Source organism: Etheostoma cragini, chromosome 22 (assembly GCF_013103735.1).
Source record: "Etheostoma cragini isolate CJK2018 chromosome 22, CSU_Ecrag_1.0, whole genome shotgun sequence".
Lineage (NCBI taxonomy): Eukaryota > Metazoa > Chordata > Actinopteri > Perciformes > Percidae > Etheostoma > Etheostoma cragini.
In genome coordinates this window covers 3,981,348-4,008,883 of record NC_048428.1, presented here as the reverse complement: position 1 = coordinate 4,008,883, position 27,536 = coordinate 3,981,348, and the positions used below count along the sequence as shown (strand labels likewise).

Sequence of the window (27,536 nt, the reverse complement as noted above, 5' to 3'; positions counted from 1 at the left end):
CATGTGTTGTTTTACGTCCTGCCTTGTGTTTTCCCTTCTGTCTGATTGTCTGCCCCATCCTGATGTGTTTCATCTGTTCCTGAGCCCTTGATTCAACTGTCCCTAGTTTCATCCTTGTCACCTGGTTTAGTCTCTGTGCTGTCTTTGTCTTTTGTCGGTCCAGTGTCTAGTGTTTTGTCTTGCGTCGTGTCTTGTTGTCTGGCTTCCCTGCCTTCTGGGGTCCATTTCAGAAAGCAGGTTTAGTGAAAACTCTAAGTTTGTTAACCCTGAGATGAGGTAAATTGGGTTTTCTGTTTCAGAAAGGGAAGTTAATCAAACCTGAGAGAGAGGGGTCAATCCAGCCTGTTTCAGAAAGAGAGGTAACTTAACCTCAGAGTCAGTTACTATGGTAACTGAGCCTGTGAACATAATCTGGTCAGGAGCAGGTTGATGGTGGTTGTTACCATGGTGAATCGCAGAATCATGGCTCCATTCATGCTGCCTTTTATTGTGGTGGTGCACGTGCTTAACATTGAGTGAACTTACTCCAAGTTGATTAAACCAACTCAAATCAACTGTTCCGTAAAAGTTTTGAGGTTTTAGGATAAATCAACTCAGAGATCAGGGTTAGAGTCAGAGTTTGTTAAACCTCCTTGCTGAAACAGAGCCCAGGTCTTTGGATTGTTTTCGTGTTTGCCTGCCTACCTCTGGACACTTTTTGTTGTAAGTTTTTGTCAATAAATTCTTCAAGCCTATCGCTATTTTCCTTGACAGCCTGACATTTTGAGCTCTGTTTCATGGAATAAAGTCATTGTTTTAAAAAAAAGTGTAATCAACATTTACATTATTGTAGGTTAAAATCAATCATCCTCACATCTTGATAAACTGTAGATAAGAAAAATAACGTATGTATTGTTCTTAACTGTCAAGTAATAAAAACAATTCTTTAATTCTTCAAAGCTATAAATGCCATTTAATCCCTAAAAACTGGCACAATTCCTTTCAACAGAGTGTTGTTACTGGTTAGTAAAGACTGGAGTTGGGGAGGTAGTTACACAAATCCTTTGAGAACGCAGATTGTCATGTGTTCTTTTACTAAAACAAACGAGGATGGCAACCAGCAGCTCGCACTGCTTATTTAGTGTGACATTTGCACGGAAAAGGCCAAAAAAGGAGGAAAATGGTATGAGAGGCTGATGGGAAACACGGACTGGATAGCATACAGAGGGGACTGGCGGAATAGCCATTCTTCTTCATCCTGGTTTTATTTACTCATATGTGTCCCTTGGCGTGACAAACAAGTAATGTCATGGGTTGTCAATACCAACTAAAATAGACTGGAACACACCAGATTCAACTCGGTCCCATCAATCGCCATGCCCCAAATCATTCTCAGAATTAGCTTAAACTAATGTGTTTCCCTGCCATTATTGACTGCTTTGGAAATAAAATTTTAGTAAAGTGAGTGCCTTTTATACTTATTTATGGTACAGCAGTGGCCTAAGGGCCAATTTCAACCAGAAGGCTGCTGGTCTGATCCCCGGACTGGCAGGATAAATCTAGTTGGGGACATATCTCCAGTGAAGCTGCTCAAACAAGGCATTTCTGTAAGAATAGATTAAAGTCTCCTTGGGTAAATAAAAATCTAGATCAGTAACAAAGAGTTCACAAGGAAATAATTGTTACTAATAATAGTAGAGACTGCATCAAACGTCTGTACTAGAGTTTAAATGACAGTTTTCAAACCAGCCTATACAACCTAAATCAAATAGGTTTAATAGGCATCAACCAAAACCAAACCACACAAGCTAGCATTAAGGGCATTGTTTAGTCTGGTTGAATCAGATAATATCTTCTTTTTTCCAAAGACCCTTTAGAGAAGGTGCAAAGAGAGGTTCATTTGTGGTAGGGAAACCTTGATCTGAACCAACTACAAGGTTTAAGCTAAATGGCTCCCATGACCAGGTGAACTTTGTATTCTAGGATGCAAATGAGCGCAGTTGCTAGCAACTAGGCATCAACTAAATCAAAGTCTGACAAGGGATACCCTGGTGAGGAAAGTTTCCCACATATTAATAATATACATAATAATAATTGTGACAACACCAGTGCCAAATATTAAACATTTAACAAGAAAAGATATTTATTGATTGAGTTCAAACCTGAAATACTGCAAAATAGGCGCCTTTGCTTTTCACTCCTCTGACACCAAATCCTTCACCATCCTTTTGTTGGTCAGCCCTGGTCAGAAACATTAGCCTACTGGTTGTTTCTTATTACCAGATCTCTACAGGGCTGATGAATGTTGTGGTTTTCACCAAGCTGAACCAGATAATATGGGGTCTCTCCATGAAATAAAGCTGAAACTGAGCACCTCTCCAGACTCTGTTTAAAAAAAAGCCTTTGAAATGCTACATTTCTTAAAAAGAAACAATGGGAGTAACAGTTACTTTCATTTTCCAAACTACATGTGTGAAAGTGACACAGCAAACAAAGTGGGACTAATTAGTAAAACCATCAGGTTGTTGCAAGCCAAGTTAAAGTTAATTTGATGACGTGTACAAAAGTATAACACCACCATCTTACCACTTTCTCTTGCTTGGATAGATGACATTAGAAAATTATTTGAAAAGTGCAGGCAAATGTCAGATGAAGGGAGCGAGTAGGAGGGAGAGATGAAGAGGGACGCATACTGTACAAATATTATCCATCTAACACCGGACAGCAACATTGTTTGGGTTTAAATCAGCAATCAAGTATTTAAAAAATATCAACCTAAATTGCTGAAATCAGACAGTTTTAGAATATTATGTTTTTCCGTGGAACAAGCGTTGTAAACCAGGAACCCTCCCTACATACATAAGGACAGTGACAATAAAAATTAAAGTCAATATATCTGATTCAATCCATTAAGAAAGAAGCATACCTCAGTGCATGGTTTCGGCTAAGGCTGGGCTGTCGCTCCTGCAACATGTCAAACACGTTTGGCTGTCGAAGGAATGCCACTATTTTGTCATTGTAAGCTAGTAAGAGAGACAAACAGAGACAAGTTTGTTTATTAAAAATAAGTGAGTGTTAAATGTATTGCATTAGGTTGATGGTGGCTAATAGTCAGATTTTATGACAGTGCCTACATGGAGCAGTCAGCTGTTGTGAGTTATTGTTGTGCTGGCTTCGTATGGCGGCTACCAGGCTGTTTCCAGGCCTGGCCATAAGAGAAGCCCCACGACTCCTGGACACTTCAGAGGCCTGGGATTAAACAGCAAAGGGAAACATGACTGTTTAACAGTTACTCTTCTGATAAAGTCCTAAAAGCCTACTAGGTATACTGATCACTGTTTACCTCTAATAAATCGGATCCGTCTAGAACATTTCTAGATAATGTCAACATGGGAGCAGGATACATTCAAATATTCATCAATGCCTACTTGTTAATGGATATGATGTACACAGTATCTAGCATAGCTACTGTCAAGTTAGTATTGAAGATGAAATCCTGCAAACGATAAATCTTCATGCAATCTTTTTTTTACATTCTTCAGCTGAACTGATGCTGAAACTTACAGCAAACACAATTGTGTTGTGGGAGTTTACCATTGTGTTTGAAGGTTAATTCTGGTGATGTTCTGTATTCTTCTTCTTATCAACCAATCCCATGTACACTTTAACTAATCTGATCTTCCTTAAATGTTTGTGTGTGTGTATATCCAAAGAATGATATATATCATTCCCCTGAGCCATTGTCATTGTTATCCAAAAATTATTTAAAAAAAACACATCGATGAGGCACACTTTTGCAATGGTTGACATGGTCGGTCAACCATGAACACACACACACACACACACACACACACACACACACACACACACACACACACACACACACAATAGTTTATTGCAGTATTTTCTCTGATTTGATAAAGATTTGCTAAAAACTACAGTGACAGGCTGTTTTAGGAAATTACTGAATCTTTTGTAAAAATGTATAGCTGAGCTGTCTTTTGAGATTCATGTCTTCACTAGGAACCAATGGGGTTATGGCTGAGCGCTATATCAGCTTACGGAGAGCATCTGTATTTTAATCATCAATTGTGCTGCTTTTTACGTGAGTCAACTTTTAGGAAGGGAATATATAAATCCATGTTTATACAAACACACTACTAACTAGTTTGTAATTGCAAAGTAGTTGCATTCCGAGTTCTGAATCAAATGTACAGGTGTGTGTGACTACCTCCCCAGCGCTATAGCTGCGTAGTCTCTGCAGATGTTGCCTGTGAGCAAGGTGACCGGGGAGCCGACCATTTTGCAGAGGGATGCGAGGGTCAATGAAGGTTGTGGCTCGACTGTTGTGGTCCACAAAGAAAGACTGAGAGACAGAATAAAAATCAACTAAAATTATACAGAATGATTTTGAATGATCTGCCAGATACACACCCACACACCTCATACACTTTACTCATAAAATTAATACTCTAAAAAAATACTCATATTACCCATGATGTAAATTAATAATAGAAATATATTAATAGAAATATAAGGAACAATGGATAATAAAAGTTATTACACAGAGTCTGTTATTGTTGTTATTATTATTATTAGGCTTGGGGTGACAAATCTATCTGCAAATGTTTGTGTATGCCCATGCATTGGTGTGTGTGCGGGGTCGCTGGGTGGTGGTGATGGTGGTTGGTTTCTGCAGCCTACAGCTCTATTCCACAGCCTGTTGGGGAACCTTCCCATATATGATGTGCAGTTTGGAGAGTGGGTATGTCGTAAATTTATGCAGTTTAGGAGCTGGGTGTGTATGGTCTAAATGCAAAAGTATTCAAACTTTATGGACAGCTGCCCCATGTGGAAATTATTTAAATAAAACATTGTTGATGATTTTGATGTTTTTTTTATTTCTCTCCCGATTAAAGCCGCAGCGACAAAATAGAGACACAAAAATGTACAAATTTATGGGAATAAGACACACATTTAAGAAAATAAAAGTAATTGACTGGTACTACAACTGTTCACTAAATTGACCTTAAATCAAGTCACTAAACTGAGGGTATCCAACAGACTTACATCCTCCTCCCTCAGGTGTTTACTCAAGCTGTCTGCCCTGAGCAAAAGAAGCTGCTAGATTGAATAAACATTGAATTCAAACACACAGTACAATGCAGGGGTGGCTCAGGTGAGTAGACAGTTAAGGCTTAACAAAGCCAAAATTCCTCTAGTTATAAAGCTAGATATTAACAGAATATTATATATACACTCACATGAACTCTACACAGACATATAGGTAACAAAAAACATATTTGGCGCGTGATTTTTGTAAACAGCAATATTTGTGAAATAAACTGTACAATATTAAACAATAGAGAATAATGTATTGATGTATGTAGCTATAGCATATACATCACTGCAGTATTGTATGTTAAATGTGCACACAAGAAAGCTACGGGATTACTTAGGGGAATTGAAGAATGGCTAAGTTGACAGATGTTTTGAAACCCATGTGATAATCAACCAAACATAACAGTCTAAACAAGCAGACAGGCAACATTTAAGGTCAATCTTTGAGAGCTAAAATAGGTAGCGCCTCGCTACCATGACGGCAGCCATGCGCTCCGTCACATGCTTGTTCATCTCCGCCCACCACAGAGTCCCCTCTCGCCCCCTCCACTACAACAACCCTCAATTCAATTCAATTCAATTCAATTCAATTTTATTTATAGTATCAATTCATAACAAGAGTTATCTCAAGACACTATACAGATAGACCACACTCAAGAATTTACAAGGACCCAACAGTTCTAATAGTTTCCTCCAGAGCAAGCAACAGTGGCGAGGAAAAACTTCCTTTTAGGCAGAAACCTCTGTCAGACCCAGGCTCTTGGTAGGCGGTGTTTGACGGGCCGGTTGGGGTTAGAATTTTTTAGTAGTTCATGGCATAGCAGGACGCTGTGCGGCATTACAAGGCACAGCACGACGTAGCAGGACGTAGCTGGGCACTGCAGTGTAGCAGTTGAACATGGCATCACAGAACATGGAGCGGGACCAAGGCCACAGCTGCTACCCTGATTTTGGAGCCTCTCTGATCCAAGGGAAAGAGATTTTAAACATCTCTTTAAAAAACAAAACCCCCCAAAAGTCCCTTTTTCTCTCCAACACCTCATTGGAGACATACCACGCAGTAACCTGCTTTAAGTCCTCTACCACCATCACTGTGTACCAAAAAATAAGGAACACAGGACTATAGACCAGTAGCGTTGGTCCTCTGTGGTTATGGTCTTTTGGACGCCTTGTTCTGGCTCACCTCAAAACCCTTACCCTCCCCTCAAGGCTGCGTCCTTTCCCCTTATTGACTTTCCACTATTCTACTTTAAACGATATTGTGTTATCATCCAGTCAGTTTACAAACCGCTGGAAAAATTTGGCATTTGGTACAGCATCCGCAAATATAAAATCCGACACCTCTGGTCACCTTGTTCAACTACCAAATTCTATCTCTCTGGGTCCATACAATAGCTGTATTATCTATATACTGGCCAAATAACCAAGTGTTTGAATCTGCCAATCGACTGACCATCAAGTCAAAGATTGTCCTACAATAAAGAGTTGGCGATGTGGGTATATCTGGGCCACAAAGCCAACACTTGCCAAAGCAAAAGTGAGTGTCCCTGTGTGGCTAAAAAAGAACACACGTTCTTCTACTGTCCGAGATCATTCGCCAATAAAATCAAGGGCTCTGCTTAGCTACCTACCAGCTTGGAGGACCGCTACAACAACCAACAAACCAGCAGCCTAGAGGACCAAAATGTGTTCCAGTGTCTCAGCAGCAGCATCTTATTCAACCCTCCACCTTGCAGACCAGAAACAAACCCTCCTGAGGTCTCCCGTCAATCAGGTGAGGAGAATGAATTGAAGATCAGCAGCATTGTAAGCATGAGTGATCACAGTGATAGCAATGAAACTGAAGATAATAAGCCCAGCTATGAAAGCGCAAGTGAGAGTCTTAGCTCAGACTTCAGCTCTACTGAAGTGAGAGCTGGTCAGCAAGATAAATAGAAGTAGATAGTGTCAGTGTAAACATTTTATTCAATAAACCTTCCTCATAAAGCTCTCTGAACTTTTTTCTTGTCTAGATTTTTATCAGAGATGCAGAGATCTATAAAGAAGGTCTGAAGAGTGGCTATGTGGGGGAATCTTTTTATCAGGGTGTAATGGGCTTATTGTACAAGAAAGGTGATGAAAATGACATTGATAACTACAGACATCTAACTATAATGACCACTGATTACAAAATATTAGCCAAAGTAATTATGAATACATTATATTATATATTAGATGAAATTAAAGAGAAAGATCATAAGTGTGCCATAAAGGCCATTCAATGTGGGATAATCTCTGCACATTGAGAGAATGATAAATAAACCTGGTAAAAAAGACTTCTATATAGACAGACAAACAGACAGACAGACAGACAGACAGACTAGATATTTTTTTTATCCCCAAAAAAAAGGGAAATTATGGTGTTACAGCAGCAAAGTCAGTCACATAGCACAGAATATAAATATAAATGAAATACTAGGATACAATTTACAAACATACAATATACATGAAATATACATGAAATAATAATAAAAGGAATAAAATATAAGAACAGATATTTGAATATATACAGGATGGGAATACAAAATGTGCAACTACTTAATTAGTATGATAAAATGTTAATAAACCAATTGTGCAGGTTGCACCCAGTGATGAGGTGTTAAAAAGTTTTATTGCCTGTGGAAGGAGTGATTTCCTGTAACGGTGCGTTCAACAACAAAGCTATCAGAGCCTCTTAGAGGAGCTGCTCCTCTGTTGAGTCTGGAGCAGTGTGGGGTGGAGAGGGTGGTCGGGGTAATCCATGATAGATAACAGATTGTTCAGTGACCTCCCCTAAACCACAGCTTAAAATGTGTCCTGTTCGCAGCCGTTCACGGAGCCAGCCTTCCTGATCAGTTTGTACAGTCTGTTTGTGTTGCTGGCTCCGATGCTGCTGCCCAAGCAGACGGCGGAGGAGAGCAAAGCGCTGGCCACAACAGACTGGTAGAACATCTCCAACATTCTGCTGCACACGCTGAAGGATCTCAACTTCCTCAGGAAATAGAGTCTGCTCATCATGTTCTTGTAAACAGCATTGCTGTTGATCTTCCAGTTCCGCCTGTTAATGTTGTCAATGTTGACACCAAGGTATCTGTACTCTTCCATGTCCAAGTCTTTTCCCAGAATGCAAAGGGGGAGCAGAGCCGTTCCCCTCCTCTTGAAGTCAATCCCCATCGCTCGTCTTATCCACATTCAGCAGAATCCGGTTCTTATCAGACCACTCCACAAATTCATCCACCAGTGCTCTGTGCTCTCAACAGCAGAGTTGTCAGAAAACTTCTGTAGGTGACATGACTCTGAGTTGAGGAGAAAGCACAGTCCCCTGTGGAGCCCCCGTACCACTCACCATCAGACAAAACACGGTCCAGGCGGACAAACTGCACCCATCACCTGTAGCTTCCTACCAAGTAACAGTGGCTGGATGGTGTTGAAGGCACTGGAGAAATAAAAAAATGTGATTCTCACAGTGCCGCCACCCCCATCCAGGTGCAAATGAGCTGGCTGCAGAAGATAGATAACAGCGTTGTTCACTCCCAGACAAGGCTGGTAGGCAAACTGTAGAGGGTCCAGAGAAGAACTCACCTGCGGCCTCAGGTAGGCAAAGACCAGCCACTCCAGCATTTTCATCCCATGGGATGTGAGAGACACTGGACGGTAGTCCTTGAGGCCAGATGGAGTCCACTTATCGGGGACCGCAACAAGGCAGGACGTCTTCCAAAGGGCGGCACCCTCTGCAGGCTCAGGTCGAAGAGGTACTTGAGAACACCAGACAACTGACTGGCGCAGGTCTTCAGGACCCTGGGGCTGATGTCGTCCGGGCCAGCAACCTTGCGCTGGTGAAGCCTCTCCAGTTGTCTCTTCACCTGGCTGGGGGGGGGCTTGAAGTCTCAGTGGTGGGAGAGTGGCACTGTATGTATCCTTAGCATTTGCATAAAGGAGGTCCAAAGTTTTATTTCTTCTTGTGGCAGTTAATAAATTGTTCAAAGTCTGGGAGGGATTTATCCAGAGAAACATGATTAAAATTGCCAGTGATAACCGTGAAGGCACTGGGCTGCTGCATCTGGAGTTTCGAGACAGTGGTGTGAATGACATCAGCAGCTGCCTCCATATCAGCAGATGGTTGAATGTAAGCAGCAATCATTATGGCGGACATAAACTCCCTCGGTATATATTACTGACGAAACCCCACAGCCAGCAGTTCAATGTCCGGGCTAAAGAACGGTTCCTTTACACTCACATGTCCGGGGTTGCACCACTTTTCACTCAAATACAGTGCAACCCCTACTTCTTTCTCCTTACCGTTTTCTATAACGTCCCTGTCCGCCTAAACTGTCAAAAAGTTAGGTACCGCCACACGTCCAGGATGTGCGAGTGTCTCAGGAAAACACAGGAAGCTGCACTCGTGGAACTCCCTCTGGGATTTGATGAGCACTGCAAGGTCGTTTGTCTTATTCCCCAAAGACCGGACATTCCCCATAATGATGGCTGGGACGGCAGGCTTATGCTTTCTTCTTTTTTCCTTACGTTTTAGTCCTCCTCTGCAACCCCGGCGTCCCCTTCGTAGTTCCTTCGGAATTTCAGGTTTGGCCCCCGGCAGCAGCACAGGTCCACACAGCGCTATCAGCTGATCGCGTGCGTAAACCAATAGCCCCACTGCCTTGTGCGCAACATTCAGTTACAAAAAAGGACCAAAGTAAGATTAAATCTAAAAGAAAAATTCTGAATTGGACAGGCGCCATCCTAAAAACACACAAAATATACGTAAATCTGGAGCTGCTGCTACAGGCTGCCACACTACACAGAGCCATTTTGCAAAATCGGGCTGGACCAAAAAAAAGACTTTGATTATATATCCAGAGACTATTACGGGCTGTAATGAAGTCTTACGGCTTTCCAGAAACTTGTATTCATTTGATCAGATACCTGCATGTTAAATCTATTGTGCGTGTAAATGTAAACGGTGTTCTGACAGAACCCTTTAATGACAGAGGGGTGAAACAAGGCTGCCCTCTGCTTAATACATCCTTTATATAAAACCATTAACTCTGATAGTCTCATATCTGGCACACACGTTGGGCTAGCATCCAAAAGTAATTGCCATGGTCTACGCAGATGATGTCAAAGTTAAATTAAAAATCAGATGGAAATGGATGTTTTAACTAATCACTTGAACTTATAAATTAGCTTCCAGTGCTAAACTAAATCATGATAAAACAGAGGGTGTTTGGATAGGAACGGAAAGTAACAAACGGGATATCAACAAGAAAGAAAAAGATGAAATCAAAATCTTGGGTTTGACCATTTGTAAAAAAAAAAAAAAAAAAAAACTGTGAGACTAAACAAAAAAAATGGGAAAATAAAAACACCAATTATAAATCAAGAGTCAATATTAATAAAACATTTGTCTTATCTAAACTCCTGTTTTTGGCATACATTCCTCTACCATCTCACAAAATGATAAATAAATTAGATAAACAGTGTCTAAACTTGGTTTGGGGTACTACTAGAAAAGTAACAAAAACAGAAATCATGTGTGAAAGCAAAGAATATGGGAGGTTAGGGGCAGTAGAAATGGGTGCAAGATTATACATTGCCTTTGTTAAAAATGTCTCAGCAGCCATCTCCAGGAATGCTTTCTGGGTCAGTGACCGTTCCAAGTGGAGAAAACAGGAAAGCCAGAACCAGACAAGGCCCAAAAATAACCTTATTTACGATGATTTTACGTATTTATTTTTTTAATTATTGATTATAAATATGGTGGTTATATAAATTATAAACAACTAACCTATGACAAAGGAACCCAGTTCCTGAAATAAAAAAAAATAAAAAATAAGAACCTTTCTGAGAGCATTTGTGATGTGACATGGCTGATGTCCATAAACAGACTTCTGGTCAGAGCTGTGTCTTGGAGTTGCTATGTAACAAAAAACATGTTCAATGATTTACTGCAACGAAGATGAGACACACATCTCTTACTTAACTGTTACAGAACAAAAGAATTCTGGGACAAGTTAAAAGTGTTTGGTGTAAAATATAAACTTTCATATAAATCTGTAATGTACTGTATTATAGACAACATTCTACCAGAAAAGCAAAAGGAACTGTTACAAATTATCATGTTTTAAGTTATGGAAGACAAGATGCTGCAAAATCTTTCAACAGACTATTATTAACAATGATGACGTGTCTAAACAGGTAGTCCCTGAACTAAGGAGAAGAAGAACTCTAGACCCCAAACAGCTCTTTCCTTGGAAAATATTGACTTTGTGATAGGCTATACAGTACTTTATGAAAGACTTTTTTGCACTACAAAAGACTCTTTGTTCTGGATGCAATTTTCTTGCCTATTTTTCAATGGTCCGTTCACTAGTTAATTTTTTTATTGTTTGTCATCATTTAGCTTTGCTAGCATTACCAAGTATGACACATTGCTGACTAAGATCCATCCCCATTCATTGAAGGGTGATTTTGGATATGTCACCTACCTTGCCCTGGGGGTCGGTCTTGATCTCCCAGCCTCTTGGCAGATCCAGCTGAGTGTCTGCAAACTTGTTGAGGAAAACCACAAGGTCCCGGTTATGTTGGTAGCGCTCAAAGTTCCTGGCATCGCGACGCACCTTCAGGATCATGTGTTTCACACAACTGCTGCTCGTGAACATCCGGTAGGCTGCCTGGAGAGAGAACATTTACAACTTTACTTTAAACGTTTAAGTACTGTGTCACATGACAGTAAGATATGTTTTATATTTCATTTTGGCGATGTATTTAGTATGTATTGTGTGTGTGTGTCTAAAACAGATGCTTTCCTCAATGTTGCATTGAGCACATGTTTTATCCAAGTCTTTTTGTAAAACATTTTAAGTAGGGTCCATGTTCATGAAGGCTGGGTCATGACCGAAAGAACTAGATCCCGGGTACAAGCAGCGGAAATGGGTTTTCTCAGGGGAGTGGTGGTGTCTCCCTTAGAGATAGGGTGAGAAGTTCAGTCATCCATGAGGAATGAGGAGAGTAGAGGCGCTTCTCTTTTGCTTCAGAAAGGAGCTAGCTGAGTTGGTTCATTTAATAAGGATGCCTCCAGGTCACCTCCCTAGGGAGGTGTTTCAGGCACATCCAGTTGGGAGGAGGCCTTTGGGAAGACCCAGGACTAGTTGGAGAGATCATATCCTGGCCTAGAAACGCCTCAGGATCCCCTAGGGAAAGAGAAGTTTGGGGTCCCTTGCTGTTGTTGCTGCATCCGGAACCCGACCAAGCCAATATTTACTGTTCCTTGGACGATACTAACAGAGATAACCCAGCCCATTTCCGCCTGTAAAAACTTTCTGCCACTTTGTCTTTTTTGGTAAAGTGTTTGCTTTTTTCAAAATATTTTTACTTAATCTTCACCAAACCTGGTACATACCATATTTAGATGATCCCTATTATTTTACTTTTTGTTTGTAATTGGTTATTGAACGTTTGAGCTGTAGTCTGATGCAGGCCAAACATCTTCAACGCTAAATTGGATTGCCAACAAGTTTGGAAATGTAAATACAGCCACATTGCGCAAGTGTGTTACATTAAGTTTTAGATTGGAAAACTGTCTCTACTGTTGTAAAGCCAATCAGTTCGGAGGAGCCATTACAAACAATAGCAAACACTGACCTACTGAAAAAAGTAAAAGCTAATGTTTCATTTCTCATTTATTATACAAGGATTAAAAGTAACATTAAGTTACAGTTTAAACTGCCCTGACTGAGTTTAAAAACTGGTTTCCAGCAGGTTCCTGTTCTGCAGAAACATAGAACACAGTTGCAGCACATGAAGACAGAAACACTTGTCCAGGACTCTAGCATGGGCTAGAAAATCCAGACTGGACAATAATTGAACAATACATCAATCAATATCAATACATTATTACTATTATTATTATCTAATCTATTGTCCATAAAGAGAGCCCTTATCAGTTTCCATTACTTTAAAATCACAGATGTTTCTGGATCGTTGAAACCATGGTTGATACCCCTGAACAGATGTTAACACGGTGTCACAGTACCCATTCTCTTCTCTGGTTTTCCTTATAGTTGTCAGATTCATTGACCAACCCTTATAGAGCTGCCTCAGGTTTGCCTTGGACCAGCTCTCTGTTATAAGTCTATACTGCCGGCAAACTTTCTTTGACACACTGAGCTCCTCTCTTCTCTCTGCAGACATGAGAACGCAAACAGAGGGAAACTCTGTGTGCATTCATGTCCCAGTAATGATTGCTATTAACTTGTAACTAACCCTGCTACGCATCCTTTATCTTTGTTGCTACCATTTCCACTGTTCATCATACCAACAGTTATAATTATTATGAATCATATTTATCTTTATCTGTATCAGTGTCTCTGTGTCCCAACCGGCACCGGCAGATGCCCGCCCCCAAAGAGCCTGGGTCTGTCCGAGTTTTCTGCCTAAAGGTAAGTTGTTGCTAACCTCTCTAGGTTTCTGCCTAAAAACAATTTTTTCCTCGCCATGTTACACTAAATTCTTGATCTTTGGGGAATTGTTGGGTCTTTGTAAATTAAATGTAAATGTAAATGTGCTGTAATTATATAGCGCTTTTCCAGTCTTAACAACTGCTCAAAGCGCTTTTACATCTACAGGAAACATTCACCATTCACACACATTCATACACTGTGGCCGGGGCTGCCGTACAAGATGCCACCTGCTCATCAGATAAACATTCACACACATTCACACTCCGATGCGCAGCACCGGGGGCAACTCGGGGTTCAGTGCCTTGCCCAAGGACACTTCGACAATGACTGCAGGGGCGGGGATCGAACCACCAACCTTCCGATTGGCAGGCAACCACTCTACCACTGAGCCACAGCCGCCCCAAAAAATTAAGGGTGGTCTAAACCCACCCTATCTGTAAAATGTCTTGAGACAACTCTTGTTATGATTTGATACTATAAATACATTTTAAATATTTTTATTATTTTCTACAATTCCGTTGACTTTCACTCAGGAAACAGGTATTCATGTGATCAATCTGTCAGCTAAGCATGAGGTTAGATGGGTCTTAGCCTATCTCTTCCTTCCACAAATCCTTGAGAAGCAACTGGCTTCTCATACTAAACGGCACAATGTAGCCCAGGGGATTATATCGGAAGGCACACTTGGTAGACATGCCGCAGAGTGGGAACGAATGTCATCCACAACTCACTGCCTTGTGATGTAGACTCTGGGGGAACACATGTTCAATTACTTTAGGCTTGGCCACTGTCGGATCTCAGTCCGCTACATTGAGCAGTAGCTGGGGAAGTCTGTCAAAGAGGGCTTTGACGTCTGTAAGAGCAGTGGTGCTGTGCAAGCAATCGTCGACGTGAATGGAATGTTCCACAGTTTTAGCAAAGGCAGGCTTGTTGGCTCTGTGGTCCTGGGAGTGCCTCTGCAGAGCATAGGTTAAAAAACACTACAGTTGGTTTCAAAGGGCAACACATACCAATCATAGATGGTTGGCTCTTCAGATCTCTGCCTTTTCCAAGTCATTAGAGAAACAGGAGCACAGTTTCATTAGCTGGCAGCAGGTGACTCTGGTGAACCTACCTTTTATGTCCCAGCTGACCACCACAGTATGTTTCCGAAACCTTAGGAGGATACTGAGTAGGGACAGCCATAGGTTGGTCCTGGGAGAAGTTGGTCCTTAACTGATTGACCTCTATAGGCGAAAGAGCAGTTGAACATGATCCTGTCCTTGGTGTTATGATAAACTAAATGGTGCAGGATGAACCAGGACTCTGCGGACTGTTTAGCCGCGTATGAAGATATTTTTTTGTCACATAGCCAGCCACTTTAAGTTTCCAAATCTACTTGCAATGTGCTTCTGCACTACCAGAATCTTGAGAAGCCTTATTTTGGGACTGCATAAGCTTGGTAGCACTGCTTCTTTAAGACCATGCAGGATAACTGCGGGAGTCTGCCAGAGTAGTGGTGCAGAGTGCTAACAACCTCTACCCTGGTGGAGGCCTTCTGGAGGCCTGCTCGTCCTGTTTGGTAGTGGCAGGGTGCCCAAACATTTGCAGATACCGTTTTTTGTTTTCTGTTATTTTGAAAGTGTACATGATGGAAATAAAATCTAACTTTTTTGACACATTAAACAAATGTCTAATCTGTCATTTGATGACTTTTGGAGATTCTTCCGTCTTTTCTTGGCTTCTTTATGCACATTAATACAAAAGTTTTACCTAGGGTGCCCAAACTTTTGAGCCCCACTGTAGATACTAGTCTAACCCTAAACCTACCATGTGCTGTTTTAACACAATAATTAATGGTCAGAGAGATATTTATATGTCTTTTAAATGTAAGTTAATTCTGAATATAGTTAAGATATCTGACCTGCAGCAAAACTATATAGTTCGTAGTCAGCACAATATACAACATAAAGTAAATAGTCCATGTTCTCTGTGTGTGTAGCACTCACATAGTTACTGTGCAACACAGTGAAGAATTCTGGGTGTGTGATAAACTTTACAGCAGGTGATTGGAGGAGATGGCTGATCTTCTGGTGATTGACAGGGGATGCAGGGCCTGTAGACGACAACAGGAAAATTACTTTCTTTGTGTAGTATTTTTTTAAACTGAAGTAAGTAACTAAGCTCTTATATGTATATAAATACATAGCATTTAACCTTTAAAAAGTACTGCATCAGAAGTGAAACAATTTTAAATGACATTAAAAACTAAATAGACCCATTACCAATACCAGGTATTTAATCCATCAAATAATGAAAATATGTCAGTCGTCCCACAAATATGCATAGATGATAGAGAAATCAACATCATTGAAGAAAAAAAATATAAAGGATACACTAAACGGGGTATGTTATTGGCTCTGGCAGATTTTAAAGACTTGTTGATCCAGAAGGAAATGTCAACAGACTTTGACAGTTACGGGGCAGAAAACCTTGAAAAGGTCCTGTAATCATATTAGCATTTTTTTGAAAATACTTTGTCATTGATTCTGATTCGTCAATCACAGCATTTTGTCTGCTAGTTATGCATGACAGATCACTGCTAAGCATAACAAACCGTTGCCATGTTTTTCCGGATGTTACTCTCTTCTGGCAGATGCCCATTACCTTCTGCTTTCTTTGTGTTGGAATTTTAAAATCCAGTCGATTTATGAAGACTATGGTTAACTGCTCCTCCGATCTCTTCAGGGTAAATCCAGACAGCTAGCCAGACTATCTGTCCAATGTTAGGTCTTTGTTGCGTGACTAAAACAACTTCTGAACGAATGCAGCTTTTGTTGGCGCTTCTTGCCTAAGACAAATTTCCAACGGGATAGTAACATTTATTGTATCTTAACTTTACCCACTCAAAAAAGACTGAGTAGACAAGTGAGCCATCCTTCAACACCATCCAGCCACATTTATTGGTGCAGAAGCTCATAGAAAATTTTGGGTTGGACTGCAATCTGGTGGGCTGGATTTTGGACTTTCTCACTAACAGGACACAGAGAGTGAGAGTAAATGGACATCTTTCTGGAATATCTGTGACATCAACCGGCTCCCCTCAAGGCTGTGTTCTCTCTTCTCTTTTATATATTATGTACACTAATGACTGCCGTAGTGAACTGACCAATAACTACATTGTAAAGTTTGCTGATGATACAGTCATAGTAAGTTTAATGGACACCACTGAAACATCTCACGGCTGCACTATCCTATTTTTAAAACTGGTGCAAAGAAGCCTTTTTAGACTTAAATGTTACAAAGACTAAGGACATGTGCATTGATTTTAGACGTCACCATCCAACTCCTGGAAAGACAATTATAGATGGAAAAGAGGTTGAAATTGTTGAATCATACAAGTTCTTGGAAATCATCATTGACAAGTTGACCTTTGAACTAAACACAGACATGATGAGTAAGAAAAGTCAGCAGCGTCTCTTCTGTCTGAGAAAGCTAGCTAAGTTTCAAGTGGACAGATCCCTGATGACATTGTTTTATAAATTCTTCATTGAGTCTATCTTTACCTTTTCATTTATTAGCTGGTATGCTTCTCTGAATTTAAAAATGAAAAACAAATTAGCAACGGTAATTAAAGTTAGCAGCAAAATCATTGGGATTCAGCAGATGAAACCAACTGATCTGTACAACAGACATGTGCTTAAAAAGGCAGAATCCATCATGTCAGATAGTTCTCACCCCCTACATGTAGAATTAAATTTGCTGCCTTCCGGTTCCCGTTTCAGTCAGCCACCAGCCAAAACTAATAGGTACAAATTCTCCTTCGTCCCCTCTGCTATCTCTCTGCTTAACTCTGGAAAGACTAGGTAACGTCGCCACATAAGGTACACTGGGGTTTAAACTTTTAATGTTGTGGCATTTATTTTTGCCATTTGATGTGAGACTGTACTGTGTAATGTACTGTGTGCCAATTTTTTGCTACTGCAGCAAAATGAATCACCCCTTGGGGACAAATAAAGGTTTTTGAACTTGAACTTGAACAATTTCCTTGGACAGAAGTTCCTCCAAATCAGCCAGGCGGTTTTCAAGGAGATACACCACCTCACGTCAACATAAATACTCCCAAAGAAGTCCCATTCACCTTGTCTCACTTCCAGGCAACGGAAATGTTTAGTTTAATGTGAATTATATGTAGGCAATGGACTATTTTGTTTGGAGGAAGTTATACAATTGTTTTAAAATCAATGAAATCCTTTATAAATAAATTTTTTGTGTCCAATTATTAATTTATTTGGTAAGAAGCCATTTAATATGTGGAATAATGTAGAACAACGCTTTGTGTCTGGGTCGTGCATCATCCTGTTTGAATTGTATGTGCTATATAGCCTGACGCCCTTACTGAAATAGCAGGGATGTCAGTTTAAACTGTAAGGAGGCTCAACCATGTACCTGTCTGAGCAGTATCAGAATCAGTCTCTGTACTGCTGCTCCGCTCTAACCTCGGACTCCCACCGTCCTCCTCTGTGGCCATGGTCCTTTGGATGTTCTGGTACCTGCAGAAACAACAAGTTGTCCTTTCACAGTAGTATAACGATGGAAATAGTTTATTTCTTTGGCTTGTTAAATATATGACTGGGTAACCCTTCCTTTTACAGTCCCCTAATTACCAAGTTTTTACCTGGTAGTTACAGAGTAACAACTTTACATTATTAGGTAACTACCACTGCTATTAAGTACATAATAATAGAGAAACTACAGCTGAAGTACAAGGGGAAACCTTGTAGTATTATGAGTATTACTTATCAATTCATCAAAGTACCATGTGACCTGTTTTGGATGGTAATAACTCAGATAAAATGGTGTACTTTCTAAGAAAATAGGAAAATAATCCTTAGAAATTCCCCCCTTAGTTATCCAGCAATAAAAGCTGCCAATTTAGTTATGAGGGTTTATTTTGTAGCAGCTTGAGTTTAATTGTGTACTTTCTATGAATTTAAACATTACTTTCCAATTAATTACTTAGTTTTATAAAGTTATTTTAAATTATATTAGGATTTACCTGGTAACACCGACTGGGTTAATAAGACAGTTTATCTTATTAAAGGGTAACTATCATTTTTTTCAACCTGAATCCCATTCTCCCATGCTTTTGCGTCTAATAATTGTGACCAAAAGCCTTGAAATTGGTACAATATGGAGCGAGATCGCAGTGACGAGCCGGGAGGAACCAAGCTGCAATGTAACCTAAAGGGGCAATTGTGCAGCCTTGATTTTTTTCCACTAAAAGCCTGAGAGGACATCGAGAAAAAGGCATTCTTGGAGTCTGTTGTTTCGGAGTAGGTTACACAAATTATAGGTTCATGTTGTCTAAAAGATGTTCAATGGCCGTGGCCGCCTGTATTTATTTGAACCAATGTAAAGGCTATGGATGAAGTATACGCAGTATGCGCAGTGTTTTGTGTGGTCAATAGGCTATAATACATCTATGGGTTTGTATAATCTAAAAGATTTTTCAATAAAAAAATGGTTCGTATTTGCTCATGTCTCACTGCCCTGTTGATTATAATGTTGTGTCGGAGGTTTATCACTGGACACATCAAAACCACAGCTATCTGGCAGCAACAGGTCCCAATCCTTACAACATATTCTTTGAGCATAAGAAGCACTACCAATATCCAGAGACTCGCAGCCCTTCAGCCGCTGCTTCACCCTCCTCCACCCATTGCCACTCTGTTTTTCTCTTCATCCGTAACCTTGTACTCTGGCTCTAATGAATACAGGTGGTCATCAAACTATAACAACCTCAACTACACTGCCAAAGTCATTTCAATATTGAGCCATGGCACTGACAATCCTTTAGATAACAGCAGCATTTCTGGAGCCTACTCTGAAACAACAGACTCCCGGAACACCTGTTTCTTGATTTGCATTCCACTCTCCCCATCACTGTACAAAGAAGACATCACCTCCTGAGATCGATGATGTCGTCGGACACTTTAAGTAACAATCTAAGCATGTTAGTAGCAAAACAATTACTTTTAGGTTAAATTTTAGTTTGGCTCATGCTGGCTCGTCACTGCGATCTCCCTCAATACTGGCAATTTCAAACATTTTTGTGCACTTCAGTCTATTACACACAAATGCATGGGGAAATGAGGTCCAGGATGAAAAAAATTGTAGTTACTCTTTAACTACTCTTAACAAATGCTAGCTACAGTAGATATCAAATGAAAGCCGCTGACAATGTTGTATTAAGCTGCTGTGAGCTGTAAACTCACTACTTCAAAAATCAACAACAATTTTAATAATAATCATTTGTCATTTAATAATTTATAAAGAACTTTTCTGCTTTTTAATGACATTTAATTTAAATAAGCAAACAGTTAAGAATGACATTATAAAATGTAAGAAAAGACACGTGTCAAACACGCGTTTGGTATTATTTTAGGGTTTTATGTTGAAGGCAGTTTTTGTCGCCCCCAGTCTTAAGTTAAATGAACAGCAACCATACTGAAAAGTAAACTACGGACTAAAGGCTGATTTTATCGCTCTGGATTTAATGTGTGTTTTAGGCTGAAAGTTTATTCAAGCTGCAGCCAGTCCCTCCTCTTCACTGCTGTTCGCACATAACATTAAAGCTATATTGCGTAGTCTCAATCACCCTCATGAGGAACTCTAAGCAATCATCACACCACTGTTCCGCGTACGGCCCTCACCCCTCATCTACACTGTTACTTGTTGCCAAGGAGGAAACAATAAATTAAAAAAACATGGACTCTTCAGATGAGGTAATTATGGTTACTCGAGTTTCTGCACGTGAAATTTGCCATACAACACCATTTTCTAAACCTAGCCTTACTGACAAATAGAGTGTTTTGTGAAGCGGATAGTCTTACTTACTTTGTGTCAACTCATTTGGCAATTGCTTGAATGCAGCTACATTGCATCATTGCTATTATTAGTCATATTCTATTATCTTTAGTGCTACTATAATTGCCATTGGTCATCATGTAACTCCACTGTACACACTGCTGTAATTGTCATGAGTCATATTTATGTTAATTTATATTTGTTGTAGTTTGGTGTTGCCCACAAAGAGAAAGGTTCTGTTTGAGGTTTATGCCTGTTAAAAGGAAGTTGTCCTCACAGGACAACTTCCAACTAAATTTGCTCTTAGAGAAATTGTTGAGTCTCTGTAAATTACAGTGTGTGGTCTAGACCTACACTATTGTTTTGTCTTCTCCTCTCAGAACATTTTAAACAGCAGATTTCAGGTAGCTCTGCATACAGATGAAGCCATCTAAATTTCCCCCTCCCTCCATGCTTGGGCACCGGCAGGTCCATGACTGGTCCCCGGCCTGGCTGGGGCTGGAAAAAAATTCCCTGTGATGACATGGTAAGCGCAGGGCCGACTGGTAACGCCCATAAGCACTGTCTGTGGATAGCCAGTCGCAATGGTTTATCTATCTACCAGGAAGAGCAGTGATATGGACACTGAAGCCGTTCACAGGCCTGAGAAATCTGTTCTACTCATTTATCAATATTATGCAAAAGCATTTTGTAAAACACTGACAGCTTACAGATTGCTTGTTCGTTTTAATGCTTTAAGGAAGTAGCCATATGGCTGAAGAAGACCTGCCTGTTCTGATGATACCGTTCTATTCTCTCCATGAAAGCAATGTTATTCAAAAAACCGTATAAAAGCAAAACTAGGGGAATTGAATCATCAGCTGACTTTATCTGCAGCAGAACAAAACAATGGACGAGTCAACACAGTGTTTTTTACACAAAGAAGAAGAAACTGTTTGGAAAAGATCGTGGGTCTGAATAACCCGCCCACTGAAGCAGTTAAATCAGCTGATCTTTTATTTAAAGGGGTATTTCACTGCTGGAAAGATGAAGTATTTAAATTGGAACATTTATGTAGTATAAATGTATTTTTTATTTTTTATTTTTTGGTGCCTGCTAGACCGAGAATAGCCAGAAAATGTATTTTTGGATGTGAATGAAAGACATCAACTCCCAGAATCCACTTGCTTAGCTTCCCTATGAGGCCACTCCCAAGTCACGCTTACCGGTTACAGAGGGCAAGAAAGTCAAGTTAAGTGGGTTTGATTGTCATTTCAACCATATATGAAACAATGTTTCACCGTGACTCAAGTGGTGTTACACATTTAAAATATATAGAAACAACATTATACAAAACATTATATAAAAACGACATACAAGACTACATTTAATGCACACAAATTATAGACTATCAATAAAGTGCAATTACTACTTAAAGTAGAGCATTTAAGACAGACAGGGGGCAGGACAGTCAACAGACAACAAAAGACAGGGCATAAGTAGACTTGTAACAGATCACTGAGTGTTGTAAGTTAGGTTATCTGAGATAGGAAGTTAGGATAACTTTCTTGAGATTTGCGTGGCTGAAATCACCAGCAACAATAAATAGACCATCTGGATGTGCGCTCTGGAGCCCACTGATAGATCCGTAGTGTTCAGCTAATGCATTAGTAGCATTAGCGCTTGGTGGAATGTAGAATGGTCGGCAATTAACAGTCACAAACTCCACCAGCGGGGAGCAGCAGTTTGATACAAGCACCACATTTCTGCACCAGTCTTTGTTAACATATATATGCACAGCCCACCTCTATGAGTCTTAACCAACAGAGAATCGTCTCTATCTTCTCCGAAGGCTAGCAGGCCTGGTAGCTGGATAGTAGAGTCCGGTACACTGTTGGTCAGCCATGTTTCCACAAAAACACAAACACAGCAGTGTTTGGGAGTTTTAGCTTCCACCTAGGTCGAACTCCTGCACTCATTCCGCATTTCCGCTTTCTCGCAAACCACTTTTGATGTCCCATTTAATGGCTGGCAGCACCAAGCGACACCGCAGGCTGAGGTGCTGGTCTCCGTAGCAGGCAAAGCGTGTAGTCTGCCGAGTATTTAGTCAGTACTAGAGTTTCCTGCATATTCTCTTTTCTGTACCATTATCCCGGTTGTACGCATGTGCAATTGTTTGAATGAACATAATTGCAAAGTTGTGCTGAAAAAGTATTTGCCAGACAAAGATTTTACACTCTACTGCAGCAGCTGCTCTGTCTTGCAGCTCATACAGGTAGCCACAAACAATAGATTCGCGCACCAGATTTTCAAATCCCCTTCTACAATATCATCTTCAAAACCACCTTCCACCATTGTGGTTAGCCAATTAATTTTTTTTTTTTATTATAACTCAAAAATGTATGTATTATTATAATTATGAATTAATTACTCAGCTTTCTTTACAGAGCAACAGCCTAGTCAGCTTAGCTTCAAGATGGCTGACACTCAACTGACAGCGGGTAGTTACAGTCCGTTTGCAAACATGTGGAAATAGCTGTCTGTCATCATTTTTTTTCCAGACACACCATACAGAGAACTATTGTCTTATGAGGGAAAGAAGCACGGTCATTCGAAAATACTTGAGATTAAGGCTTATCCAGTTTTTTCGTAGGGCAAATGGAAGAGAAATTTACTTGCCCCACTGGACAAGTTAAAACTCAAACAAAATAAAAATGTCGATGTTACCGATTTGACACTAATACACTTTTTGCAAACTGCTAATGTTGCCGCAGGACCAGGCAAGCGGACAACGGCTGCAAGCGGGCAACATGTTCAGCAGCCGTAGCCGACACCGGTGACGTATTTCAAGCAGAGAGAGGGGGGGGGGGGGGGGGGGGGGGGGGGGGAGACCATGAGATAGCAGTGTGTTTAGCGATTGTTGCCTTAATTCTAAGCCAACAAAGGTTGTATTTCAGTTGGGTGGAAAAAGATGGCCAGGGTTTTAAGCGCTTCCTACTGTAATTCTAAGCTGAGGAAGTTTGTCTGTCAGTTGTGTGCAGAGCTCTATGTGGGCATGGACTTTTATGACTCTCAATATAGCCAGCATCTTACGTTAGCTACTCCACTGTGCTGTGGAGTAATGTCTGACTACATGAGACAAGCGTCTAGCAACATTGTTGTGGATGCTGCAGTCTCAACCCACGTGAAGTTCGCGTATGGGGAGGGGGAGGAGCTTTTTTTTTCCTATGAAGAAATGTTTTGCAGTGTGGGTGAATTCTTAAAAAAAAAAACCACTACTACATGTTGTGTTAAAATGCGTTGTAACTTGCGTTACTTAGATTGTAACGAGTATAATATTTCCATTACTTGAATTAGTAATGCGTTATATTACTGCATTACAGCAAAAAAGAAAAAATTACTGTAATTGTGTAACTTTTGTAACGTGTTACTCCCAACACTGTTGATTTATTAATTGGTTAAAAAATACATTTTGAAATTAATACCCCATTAAATACATATGTAGTAAGCCATTGACTCACCCTACATTGTTTTTACAATTTTAAAATGTTGTTAACTAAGAAAAACACCCATATAGTGCCTAAAAAGCACTATATGGGTATTTTAGTTAAAAGTTCAAAATATTGATGTCAAATAACAGTGTTGGTATGCCAACACATGCCACATGATTTATAAAGGCTATGGTGTCTACTATAATCATTATGTTTGGAGTTCTCTATATGTATTGACAGTCTGACCTCCTGTTGAGTTGTTCCATTTGCTGTGTGGATCCTGAGCGGGGGATGCCGGCGTTACATTTGGTGCTGTGGCTTGGTCTTTGCCAGGTTGTGGTCCGGTTCACATGATCCACATAGAAAACTCTGCCATGGCTGTCGATACGAGCTTCCCAGTCTGTGGCAACAGAGAAGTGAGGAAGAATTAGAAAATGTTATTAGCTAAGTTTCTTTGATTCGGTGTGGGGGCGGGTAAAACATGAATTTCAAAACAACAAAATAATTTATTACTTTTATTCAGTAATTTAAACCCAAAAATACAAATAAAAAAACGTTAAAATCATGAACTCAAGTGTCATTATGTAATAAATAAAACAAACACAATTTGTTGGTCTGTACAGCTGTACTTTTACTTATATGTAGTGCAGCAGACTGATGTCTCACCCCCCCCCCCGAAATACCAAACTCCTTCCTACATACAATAAATATATTTAATAAACAAACGACAATTCCCGAATTTAAGGACGTCGCGGAATCCCACACATGCAAAGCACAACCAGCTGCAGACAACAAGTGCAGACAGATTGTGACGCAGGCTATCTATCTAATAAAGCAAAACATATCTATATATGTGTGTCTGTGTTTGGGGAGGAAGGTAACCTGCACATCAAATGCAGACACCACATGCAGAATGCAGGGGGGACTTTTCCTGCTATTGTATTAAAATGCTGTGAGCTGGCAGAACATAACAGAATCTTGGAGATTACTCTTTCAGAGCGCTGTGCAATGAGTGGAAATCTTGTTGAGTTGAACCAGAAAGACATCAGTTTTCATCAGAGTCACCCTAGATCGGGTTAATTGAGTCTACTAATAAGTTTACTGTCGGCAAAATACCCCAGCAAATCAGATCTTCACCGTCAATCTTCAACCATCTAGCCATTAAACCTGTATGGCAGCGCACTGCCATGAGTCAATGAGGCTAGTATCCGAATACTCCACATTTTCGTTGTGATATTTTGTGATTATGTTCTCTGTCAGACAAATACAGTAGTACAATGTCTTCATCTGACGTAGAAGTAGCCTACACTGTAAGTCAGTAGTAGGCTATACAGTGGAGTTGCATGTAAAATGGTCTGGGGTCCTTCTGTAAGTAATTTTGGGGTAGAATTTGGTTTTGAAGAATTGTACAAGCAGCAACACCACAGACCTAGCAACCGGCACGTTCCAAACAGGCTTATTTTCAAGGGGCACTGCACTAGTATTACAAATTCTCTCTAAATTCTAATGCTGGTTCTTCAGGATTTTAACACCTACTACTACAACAATCCTGTTCTGAATGTCATCTGGGTCTCTGCAATCCAATATACTGTAAGTTATTATGTATCCCAATTCCTGGAATTTATCACAGGACCACAGGACATGAAGTAATTGGTCATGTTCTGTCTTACATTTCCAACAACTTGGTGTGTTTTATAATCCAAATCCATACAATCTGGAGTAAATCAAATAGAAGCGATCCATTATCGTTAACTAAATGAGGCGCACCCTTACATTGTGTAACAGTATTAATATTTGTACAAATTGTCTCCCACCCCTCATTGTCCAACATAAAACTCAGATCCCTTTACCATGTCTTCTTGAGGGCTGACCAGGCTCCATCCCCCAGGTACCGCATATATATAAAAGCATAGAATAATATCAAGAAGCTTCATGACTTTTCCATAGTCCAACACCTTATCTTATCTGTTCTATCTATATAACAGATTGCAATGTTGCAACTATCTGAAAAACTGAGACCTAGGGATCCCAAATTGCTATATCAAGTCAAAGGATTTAAATTTACCACAAGAGACAGATTCTGCCATGTAACCAACCAATCTCTCCAAAAAAGGCGAGATCTACCAATACATAACTCTGAATTCCCTGAAATGCTCCATAAGACAGCCTTCAAATTTCCCTCTGAGTTAAAAGCAGTATGGCTATTTGCTATCATGTTGGGAACCGAGCAGTGTGGTAAACACTATCTTTCAAGAACTCTGATTCCGTTGGCCAGGGTCCTGAACGCAGCAGGAGTCCGTGCACAGGTGATCGGGAATATAAATATTCTTGGCACCCACTTGTCATAGTTATCAACTGCATGCGAAAGCGGCTAAAGGGTGCACGCAGTCAAATGTTTATATGTAAATTAGTTTCATTTTCTGGACAAGTGGACTAATTTTGGTGTTCTGGGAACACCCTGGATCCTGTGGAAACACGATTCAGTGTTTCACCTCTGCAGTAGAGGAAACCGCTGTAATTAGAGTTGAGTGAACTGGTTTGGCGAGTTTTACAGTGAATCACTGACAAGTGAGATGGATCTGTTTAGTTTACCACGGACCATCTATGGAACCAAACAAATTGAAACACAATTAGGAAGCTTAAGTTTAAAAAACTGACAGAAAACTCTGACAATGCTTATTTTCTTCCTCCTCCCACAGTTTTCCAGATCATCAATATGATTGTTTCCTGTCCTTCCAGCACTTCCTCAACTGGATCTACAGCATCCTCCAGTGCTGAAATTATTCCACTTCAGAGATCCGATTTGTATGGCTGTCGAGTTCTTACATGGTATAGACCTGCAAGAGTTTGGGAAAAGGAAATATTTGTAGCCTGTAATGCAGAAAAATAATCATTGTGGCGCACCAGCTCAACTAATCTTGACCTCTCTTAAAGCCGCTTCTCTTTAATTAAAGTAATAACCTTATTTAGCCAATTTAAAAAATCTTAACATTTGACTGCACTAAGTAAATTGGATGGTAAATTTTACAGTCTCCTGGGACTTTACCTTTCTTAGTAATCAAGTATCGAAGCCTTCCCAAATGTTGGTGGTGGTGTGCCTTTCTCCAGTGCCTCTCTACCTGTATATACCTCTAATAAAATCTAAGCCAGTTCAGTTGCAAAACTCTTAAAGAATTCTGCTGTGATGCAATTGGGCCCCCACAGGCAGGACTTTTTAATTTCCTCCATAGTTAAATCTGCATGAAGGAGTTCTCTATGCTCTTTTGTCAGTTGGGTGAACCCTAATGGCTCTATGAAAGAACACATTTCCTCAGTAGAGATAGATATTGACAAATAGAGTGTAAAATTCTTTAAAAATCTTGTTACTATCACGCAAACAAAAAGATGGACCCACAATTAGAGATGTTCCGATTCAGACACCAGTATCGCAAATGCCTCCGATACTGCCAAAAATGCTGGCATCGGTATCGGCGAGTACTGGAGTCCAGGCACCGATCCGATACCACATAAACTATTAGAAATGGGAATCTATTAACTGGTTAGCTCCGTTAGCTCTGACACAGTTCTTCTTCGCCGCTCTTAAAATAGTTGCGCTGCTGTATTAGAGGGGCCAAGAAGAATTGATCACCTAACGCCTCTT

General features: G+C 40.2%; 1 protein-coding gene and 1 long non-coding RNA gene across 5 annotated transcripts in view; one reads left to right on the top strand and one right to left on the bottom strand.

Moving 5' to 3' along the window:
- The window catches only part of LOC117938255 (E3 ubiquitin-protein ligase HECW1), a 186,271-nt gene that overhangs the window by 62,449 nt on the left and 96,286 nt on the right, over positions 1–27,536 (bottom strand). For all 4 annotated transcript variants that reach the window (XM_034862778.1, XM_034862781.1, XM_034862780.1 and 1 more), the window contains 7 exons: positions 24,143–24,296; positions 18,006–18,109; positions 15,566–15,672; positions 11,604–11,789; positions 4,211–4,345; positions 3,114–3,228; positions 2,906–3,002 (listed from right to left, as the gene is read on the bottom strand). In XM_034862778.1, the coding sequence (XP_034718669.1) occupies positions 2,906–3,002; positions 3,114–3,228; positions 4,211–4,345; positions 11,604–11,789; positions 15,566–15,672; positions 18,006–18,109; positions 24,143–24,296 (898 nt within the window). The remainder of the gene's footprint in view (positions 1–2,905; positions 3,003–3,113; positions 3,229–4,210; positions 4,346–11,603; positions 11,790–15,565; positions 15,673–18,005; positions 18,110–24,142; positions 24,297–27,536) is intronic.
- On the top strand, positions 5,875–22,344 carry LOC117938260. Its single transcript, XR_004655363.1, has 3 exons — positions 5,875–5,885; positions 14,810–14,820; positions 22,266–22,344. It is a non-coding gene; the product is annotated as an uncharacterized LOC117938260 (long non-coding RNA).